Genomic DNA, 8,708 nt, shown 5'->3' with positions numbered 1-8,708 from the left:
ACCCACAGGAGCATCCCCCAGGAGCACCCAGAGCTGGGCAGGTCCTGGCAGGCACCAGGAGCCAGGGGCCAGCCAGGGCACAGGGGCTGGGACACCTGTGCTGCCCCCACACACCCTGCACTGTGTCAGTGGCTGAGCACCATCTGCCCCATCCCCAACGCCCCGGGGTGGCTCACTCAGCCCCCTGCCCCTGCCAGCCCTGGGGCAGGATGGAGATGGCCACAGAGCCTTGCTGAGCCTGGCAGGGCTGGGGACCCCCGGACGCTGCCCTCAGGCCAATGCCAAAGTGCTGCAGTGCACGGCCCCCCAGGCTGGCAAGGCTGAGCTGAGGGCTCTGGCTGCCCCCCCTGCCCGCAGTGCAAAGCTGTGCCAGGTGCTGTGCCGTGGCTGGGGAGGTATTTAATGGCACCAAACCGTTATGGGGTACATGAATCAGGGCAGGACACACACACACCCCCACACACCCCCCCACCCCACAGTCCCCTGCTACAAAGGCTTTAAAAACACTCCTAAGAAAACTTTACAAAAATTATTCAACTGTTCCTGAGCTGTGCTGGGGAGCTGGGGCGGGCACTGGGCCCTCCCAACCCCATCCAGCCCAGAGATGGAGAGGCTGTCTCCTATTTCTTGCCCAGAGCCTTGTCCAGGTTGTTCTTGATGGCATCGAGGAAATCGGTAGTGTTCACAAAGTGCTCATTCAGCTTCACACTGGGGAGACAGACAGGGATCGGGGGGGTCCCTGCCTGCCTCCTCCCACAGGCACCACAGCCCTGGCTCCAGCATGTGGCCCCTGCCCAACCCAGTCAGCAGTGAACAGCCATCCCGAGTGCCTGGGACTGTCCAGAGAGGCCAGCAGCTACCACCTGTGGCCACGGTGCACAGCCAGCTCCTGGTCACTTCCCCACCCTCGAGGCTGCCCTGCAGGGCCAGCCCGTCCTTGTGGTCACTGTGCTGTTCTTGTGGCCACCCTCGAGGGTCCCCCCACCCGCACGGTCACACGCTGCCCTGGTGCAGGTGGCTGCCCCCCTTGTGCCCTGAGAGCCCCCGTACTTGGCAAGGCCGTGGATGCAGCCAGCGAGGTCCTTGGTCATGGTCCCGCTCTCCACGGTGTCCACACACACCCTCTCCAGCGTCTGCGCAAACCTGGGCATGGGTGTGGGGCGCAGTTTGCACAGCTGCTGCCACGACCAGAGCAGCTGCTGCAGGGACCCGCCCCGGGGATCCCACCCCCTGCTCACCTGATGAGCTCCGGGTTGCTGTCCAGGTTGCCGCGGTGCTCCAGGCCGCGCGTCCAGGCGAAGATGCTGGCAATGGGGTTGGTGCTGGTGGGTCGGCCCTGCGCGGAGACAGGGGTCAGCTGTCTGCTGGGGACACGCTGCCCTGGGCAGCCTGGCACAGGCAGCTCAGGGCTCTGCCCACCTTCTGGTGCTCCCGGTAGTGGCGGGTGACGGTGCCGTGGGCGGCCTCGGCCTCGATGGTCTTCCCGTCCGGACACACCAGGACAGAGGTCATCAAGCCCAGGGAGCCGAACCCTGCGGGGGGACGGGGGTCAGGACAGCTGCCGGGGTGACGCTGCAGAGCCCACCACGCCCTACCCTGCTCCACCTTGGGCCAGGATGTCTGACTGGACATCCCCGTCGTAGTTCTTGCAGGCCCAGACGAAGCCGCCGGAGGATTTCAGCATCTGGGCAACCATGTCGTCGATGAGCCGGTGCTCGTACCAGATCTTCAGCTTGTCAAACTCCGTCTTGTAGTGCCTGGGAGCCCGGGCCGGGGTCAGCCAGGCTCACCCCACGCGGGTCTCGCTGCCAGCGCCCCCAGGACAGCCCAGACCCCCACCCAGGTCCATACTTATCAAAGATCTCCTGGAAGATGTCCTTGAAGCGCCCGTCATAGGCCTTGAGGATGGTGTTCTTAGTGCTCAGGTAGAGCGGCCACTTCTTCTGGATGGCGTACTGGAAGCAGCTGTGCGCAAAGCCAGAGATGGACTGCAAGGGAAGCGCAGAGCCTCGTGGCACCCTGTCCCTAGCTGGCATCCCCAGGTGGGAGGCACGCTGTCCCGAGGGCCCCTGAGCCCCAGCAGTACCTCGTCCGTGTTGTACATGCCCATGCCCACTCCGCCGCCGGGGAAGTTGAACACCTCCCACTCCTTGGTGCCGCTGCCGTCCTTGGGCGTGAAGATCATCTTGAACGTCCCGGACTTGTCCACCACGAAGTCGGTGGCTTTGTACTGAGGGGGCAGGCAGGGGGTCAGGCAGGGGCGGGGGCAGCTGCTGGGCAGCCGCAGCTCCCTGCCGCGCTCTGGCTCACCTGGTCACCGTGGGCGTGGCGGCCGATGGTGATGGGCTTGGTCCAGCCGGGCACCAGCCGGGGAATGTTCTTGCAGATGATGGGCTCCCGGAACACCGTCCCCCCCAGGATGTTCCGGATGGTGCCGTTGGGGCTCTTCCACATCTTCTTCAGCTTGAACTCTGTAGGGCATGCAGATGGGACCCCTGAAGCACCCCCAGCCCCCCTGAAGCGCGTGGCTCCTGCCAGCACCCAGCTCCACTGTGCCACGGGCTGCTGCCAGACCCTGCTGCAAGGGGAGGGACAGCCAGCACGAGATCGTGGCTGGCACAGGGCACAGGTCAGTGTGTCCCCAGGCCCATGGGGTCCCCACAGCACCCACGAGCCCCCAGGGTGGCCAGAGGGGCACAGCACTGAGCACGGTGCAGCCCCAACCCACCGGAAACCTGAGCTGGCAGTGGGAAGGCACCGCTGACCCCAGGGGGCACAGACAGGAGGCTCAGCACCCCACGGAGGTGCCAGCACCCCCCCACTGCAACGGGAGCTCGGCCCCGTGCCCCTGCCCACCTTCCACCCTGGCTTCATCAGGCGTGATGGTGGCACACTTGACAGCCACGCTGTACTTCTGCGTGGCCAGCGCTGAGTCAATGGTGACCTGGTCATCCGTCTTGTCCCGATGCGGCAGCCCCAGGTCGAAGTACTTTAGCTGGACATCCACGTTGGGCAGGATGAGCTGAGGGGCCGGCAGAGTGTCAGAATGGAGGGAACAGTGTGGGGTGCCTGGGGAGCAGCACCACGGCATGGCCAGCCGTGGCACCCATCCCGGCCCAGCCTGGCTGCCTGCCCAAGCTGGTTCCCCCTGCCTCAGGTGGTTCTGCTGACCAGGATGATCCCCCCTGCCTTGAATAGGCCTCTGTGTGTGAGACAGCCCCCGCTGCCCGCAACCGCCTCACTTAAAGGTCGTTCTGGTAGTTGTGCCCATTTTACGACCTGCTTCCTGCAGGCAGAAGGACGGAGGCGGGAGGGACAGACAGAGGGCAGCACAGGGATCACCGGCTCCCCGTCCAACCCCCCAGCCCCCCGGGGCACACCCCACATCACCTTCTCCTTAATGAAGGCCCAGATGATCCGTGTCATCTCGTCCCCGTCCATCTCCACCACTGGGTTTGCCACCTTGATCCGCTTGTCGGCATCTGGAGAGCAGTGGGGGTGTGAGGGGTGCACCCCCGGTCCCACAGCTCCACACCCTTGTGTGGGGCCAGGGCATCCAGTGGGCACCACACAGCTCCATCCAGCCAGGTGTGGGTGCCACCCTGGCTCAGGGCCAGGTACAGGCAGGCCTCGCTGGGGTCTGGGCCCGTTATTGGGGTCACCTCTGCTGGAGTGGGGGTCAGAGTGCAAAACCCACCACGTGAGGGGGACAGGGACAGGGACACATTCCTCCCACAGTGGGATTCACGTGCAAGCCGGGCTCCAATGCCTCAGTGAGATCAAGAATTGGACCAGAACCAGGAGCAGGTGCAATCCCCTGGGGCCAGATTCAGGCACAAACCGAGGTGCAAATCCCTGTGTGGATCCTGGACCAGGACTAAACCCCTCTGGGTGCCAAACCTGTCTGTGGCTCAGGCTGTAAACCCCCACGCGGTACCCAGAGCAGAGGTGACCCTCCCTGAGTGGGACCTGAGCATTGATAGGCAACAAAACTCTGCGTGGCACCAGGACCAGGATTTTGCCCTCTCTCCTGGGGGGCGAAATCCCGCGTTGGTCCGGGACCTTGAGCGACCCCCGCCCCAGGCTCAGACCAGGTACGAGCTGGAGTGCAAAACGCCACGTGGAACCGGGACCAAACTCCCCAGGGACCAAAGTCACCTGTGAAACCCCCGCAGAACCGGGACCACCCCCCCGCAGCACACCCGGCTACAAAACCCGCCGCGGGTCGGCAGGGGCCCGCGGACCGTCGGTACGCGCCACTCCGGATCCCGTTTCAGACACCGCCCCCCTAAAGAATCCGAGCCGCCCCTCCGTGGGTCCGGCGCGCTCCCCGGGCGCGGCCCCGCGGTGTCCCCCCGTGTCCCCACTCACAGTGGCGGCGCTGCCCCGCGGCGGCGGCGGGCGGCGGGCAGCGGGGCAGGCGGCGCAGCGCCGGGGCAGCGCGGAGGTAACGGGCGGCCATGGCGTGGGCGGACGCGACGGGGCGGACACCGGGGCGCGGCTCTCTCCGCCCCGGGGCGGGACGCAGCCCCGCTCCCCTCGTGGGGCCCCGCGAGGCTCCGAGGGGCCCGCGGGGGGTCCCGCGGCGGGGTCGGGCCTGGGCCCCAGCGCCGGAGCTCGGCGCGGCCGCGATCCGCAGCACCCCCGTTCCCGCCGAAGGCATGTTGCATCCCTGGCTACGTCGGGGTTACGGATACGTGGCCAAACCCCACGTGGAATGGGGACCGAACTCCCCCGGGACCTGATCCGGTTGTAAATCCCCTCGTGGAACAGGGAACAAAACCCCCTGGGACCAGATCTAGCTGCAAAACCCTGCCTGGGACCAGAAATTAAACGAAACCTGGGGATCAGACCCCGGTTTGAAATCCCTCGTGGAATTGAGAATGGCCCCACCCCCCAGGACCAGATCCATTTGCAAAACCCCTCGTGGAACCGGCATCGGACACCCTCAGGACCAAAAACCCAGCTGTAAAAACCCTCCTAGAACCGGGACCAAACCCAGCTGCAAATCCCCGTGTGAAACCGGGGGGGCACATGGGGCTGGGGGCGTGCGTGCGCAGCCTGACCCTACATGGAAGCCGCGTCCCTGCTCCCGGCTGCGCTGGCGCGTGACTCGGCAGCTGGATCCAGCAGGACAAGGGCAACTGCCACTGTTCCACCGGGGACCTTCACCTCGCCTGGCCCCGCGTGGGGAGGACGAGGAGGAGGAGGAGGAGGAGGAGGAGGAGGAGGAGGAGGAGGACCACGACGACAACGAGGACAGCTACCGTGATGACACCACGACGGGGGTGATGCACACCAGGGGCACCCCAAGAAGGTGCACGGAGTGTGCCAGGGTTGCCAGGAAGGCTGCTCGGGCTGGGAATTTGTTGTCCTGCTGTCCCAGCCAAGCCGATGGCTTTTTTTAGCCACATGGGACGGGCAGAGCCTGCTCCGGGAGGAAAAACAGCCCTGTAGCTGGCAGCCCCCGGCGGAGGGGCAGGGGGAGCGGCGGCAGTCCTTGACGTCGGCTGGCTTTAACATTAACCAGAGCAGGAGCCGCAGGCTGCCGGGGGGGCCGGGCTCCGCCGTGTCCGTGCTCCCAGCGCCCGGCCCGGGCTGCCGCGGCCCGCCGCCCCGGCCGGCCCTGCTCGGGGCTGCCCCCCGGCTGCCCTGGCCCTGGCCCCGCGGCCGGAGCCGCCCAGTGACCGCAGCGCCGGCAGGACGGGGCCAGGCCAGCGCCGGGACGGTCCCCGCGAGGAGGGCCCGGGGCGGCCATGTGGCACAGGCCCAGAGCAGGCCCCACACAGCGGCACCGCCCGTGCATCCCGGGCCGCGGCCCGGCCGCCTACCCCTGCTCCGCTCCAGCGTACGGCCACCCTGGGGACACGGAGGGCCGGCAGGGGCCGGCACCTCAGGGTGGACAGGTCCCGCAGGTTTGGGGCCCAGCCAGAGGGTGGAGAAGGACACGGTGTGGGGCTGTGTGTGTCTGCCCGTGGAGGGGGCACCGAGGGGCTGACGAGGCCGCGTTCCCTCATGCTGCCCGCAAACACACGAGCCCTCAGCGCTGCCCAGAGCTGCTGGCCCGCGGGCTGGAGTGGGGGCTGTGTCCCCCCTTGGGCGACCATTGAGCTCCTGGGGCTGCCAGCGTGGCCCTGCCTGGGCGCTCCTGCCCGGCCAGCGCAGGCAGTGTCTCAGTGCCCGTGATCCCAGCAGCTCTGGGTACTGCTGGCACCCAGCTGCCAGCCACCAGCTCTGTGTGCCAGCCACTGTGGGGACACCCACGGCCGTGCTGTCCCTGAACCACACAGAGCTACACATTGCCATGAGGTGCCCAGTCCCATGAATTACCCCAAAACTCCCTGAGCTCGCCACCACCACACAGATTTCATCATGATGCCTGGGGCCGTGTACACAGGCATTACGTGTCCCCATAGTCACCCCTGCTACCAGGGACCCCCAGGAGGGCCCCCAGTGGGTGCTGCCCCCCAAACCACTCTCCCCAGTAGCCCCATCGTGCTGGAAGCCACTCAGTGGGCTGGGGCTGAAACACTCAGTGCTGGGCAGGACTCCTTTAGGGCCGGTGCCATCCCAGGAACCGTGGGGGCAGCGACAGCCCCCTGCAGTTCCCGCCCCACATTGGGGTGACTGCCCAGGCAGGAGCGGCCTCCAAAGTGGGGGTGACTGCCCAGGCGGGAGCAGCCCCCACATTGGGGTGACTCCCCGGGCAGGAGCAGCCGACCCACATTAGGGGTGACTGCCCAGCCAGGAGCAGCAGCCCCCACATTGGGGTGACTCCCCGGGCAGGAGCAGCCCTCCCCCGGCCCCCGCTGGCCCGGGGCCCCCGGCGCGGCGGCGGGGCCGGGCCGGGGCGGGGCGGGGCGGGCCGGCCCTTTGTTGTGCTGCGGGCGGAGCCCCCCGGAGCCGCCCCCGCACCGCCCCGCGCCGCCGGGGGAACACCCCGGAGCCGCCCCCGCCGCCTGCGGCTCCCGCCGCGCCTCGGAGCCGCCGAGCGGGTGAGCAGCGGGGGGCACCGGGCGCGGGAGGCGTGCGGGAGCAGCGAGCGTGCGAGGCACGGGCGCGCCCGCGGGGTGCGCGTGCGAGGGCCGCGCTCGGGCGGGTGCGCGGGCACGCGCCGTGCAAGGGGCCGCGCGTGCACGTGCGCGGGGGTCCCCTAGGGACGGGTGCGGGGGGCTGGGAGTGCGTGAACGTGAGAACGTGCGGGTGTGTGACCGTGTGTGACCGACTGTGTGTGTGACTGACTGTGCGATTGTGTGCCTGTGCGTGTGAGTGGCAGCGTGTGAGAGTGTGTGTGCATCACTGTGCGTCTGTGTGTGTGACAATGTGTGTGTGCATTGCTGCGTGGCTCTGTGATTGTATGACAGTGTGTGAGTGACAATGTGTGTGCGTCGTTGTGTGACTGTGAGTGACAATGTGTGTGCATTGCTGTGTGGCTGTGCGTGAGTGACAATGTATGAGTGACAATGTGTGTGCATCGCTGTGTGTGCACCTGGGTGTGCCTGTGTGACTGAGCCGGTGCGTGTGTCTGTGTTTGTGCCTGTGTAAGTGTGTGTGCCTGTGTGTGTGTGTCTGTGTGTGTGTGCCTGTGTAAGTGTGTGTGTGTGCCTCTGTGTGTGCCCGTATAAGTGTGTGTGTCTCTGTGTGTGTGCCTGTATGTGTGTGTGTGCCTGTGTGTGTGTGTGCATGTGTAAGTATGTGTGTGTCTGTGTGTGTGTGCGGGGTGCAGGCGCACCGGGCCGTTCCCACAGCCTGTTCCCAGGCCGGTGTTTGCCGCCCAGGGTGTGAGCACCCCGTGACCTGTGTGCGTGTGTTTACATGTGCCGGGTGTGCGTACAGCAGGCCGAGGGTGTGGAGGCACACGCAGGGCGCTCAGGACAGCGTCGCAGCTGCTCACGGGCAGGCGTGTCAGAGCCCGCTCGGGACTGGGCCATGCGTGCGTGCGGCGTGTCCCACGGGTGTGATGTGCCCCGACACCTGCGGGGGCACACGTGCTGTGTGTCCCACACATGGGGCCCCAGCGTCTGAGGATCTGCTGGTGCCCAGGCAGCCCCTGGTCTTGGGCTGCAGGGAGGGTCGGGGTCCCATGTGCTTTTGGGTCATCCCATGGGCCCTAGTGCCTGCTCCAGCTGGGCCTGGGGCTGCTTAGGGGGCTGGCACCCCCTCTGACCCCAAGGAGCACCAGGGCAAGGGTAGCGAGGGTGCCACAGGACCAAGGGTGCTGTGGGGCTGAGGAGACCAGTGCTGGTTTGGGCTCTGTGGAGTCAGGACTGGCTGGGAAGGGGGCACCCATCCCTGAGCCCGGACCCTCCATTCCTGTACTCTGGGGAGCTGACATGCCTGTGCTCAGAGTCCCCCACCTCGCTGCCCCCCAAGGGTGCTCAGTGGCTGGGGTTCCTGCTGGCTCTTCCCTTTCCTGTGCCAGGGCTGCCCAGCAAGGAGTGGGGGCCCTGTGTACCCTGCAGCTCCCCAGGCAGGCAGTGCAGGGTACAGACTGGTCCTGGCATTGCAGGGGACAGGTGGACTGTGGGGACACCCCCATGTCCTCAGAACTGACTCTGCCATTGTGCAGGAGCGATGGGAGCAATGAGGCGGGTGTGTGTTGTGGGGCATTCAGTGCCCCGGGTGCAGGTGCCCTGCAGCGCCCTGCCAGGGCAGAGGGGATGCTGTGGGGCAGTGGGGGCTGGCTGTGTGCCACCACCCCCACCCCA

At 66.9% G+C, this 8,708-nt stretch overlaps 1 protein-coding gene across 1 annotated transcript; it reads right to left on the bottom strand.

The window, feature by feature from the left end:
* Positions 1 to 50: 50 nt before the first annotated feature.
* Positions 51 to 4,441, bottom strand: IDH2 (isocitrate dehydrogenase (NADP(+)) 2). The gene is made up of 11 exons (XM_054272751.1): positions 4,372 to 4,441; positions 3,391 to 3,482; positions 2,857 to 3,022; positions 2,311 to 2,471; positions 2,087 to 2,230; positions 1,852 to 1,988; positions 1,606 to 1,757; positions 1,420 to 1,532; positions 1,239 to 1,336; positions 1,051 to 1,143; positions 51 to 708 (listed from the first exon to the last, which is right to left on the bottom strand). Exons 2-11 carry the CDS (start codon positions 3,439 to 3,441, stop codon positions 621 to 623), a joined length of 1,203 nt encoding a protein of 400 aa, XP_054128726.1. The 5' UTR covers positions 3,442 to 3,482; positions 4,372 to 4,441; the 3' UTR covers positions 51 to 620.
* Between the last annotated feature and the right edge of the window lie 4,267 nt (positions 4,442 to 8,708).

Source organism: Melozone crissalis, unplaced genomic scaffold, assembly GCF_028551555.1.
Source record: "Melozone crissalis strain CALT ecotype California unplaced genomic scaffold, PUWL_Pcris_2 ptg000014l_1, whole genome shotgun sequence".
Classification (NCBI taxonomy): domain Eukaryota; kingdom Metazoa; phylum Chordata; class Aves; order Passeriformes; family Passerellidae; genus Melozone; species Melozone crissalis.
This window is presented reverse-complemented; position numbering and strand designations above follow the sequence as displayed.

Coding starts and splice junctions, on each gene's coding strand:
- IDH2 (XM_054272751.1), bottom strand. CDS start 3,441: ATGGACGGGGACGAGATGACACGGATCATCTGGGCCTTCATTAAGGAG. Junction 1,337..1,419: donor ACTACCGGGAGCACCAGAAG/GTGGGCAGAGCC, acceptor GTCTCCGCGCAG/GGCCGACCCACCAGCACCAA. Junction 1,144..1,238: donor AGCAACCCGGAGCTCATCAG/GTGAGCAGGGGG, acceptor ACCCATGCCCAG/GTTTGCGCAGACGCTGGAGA.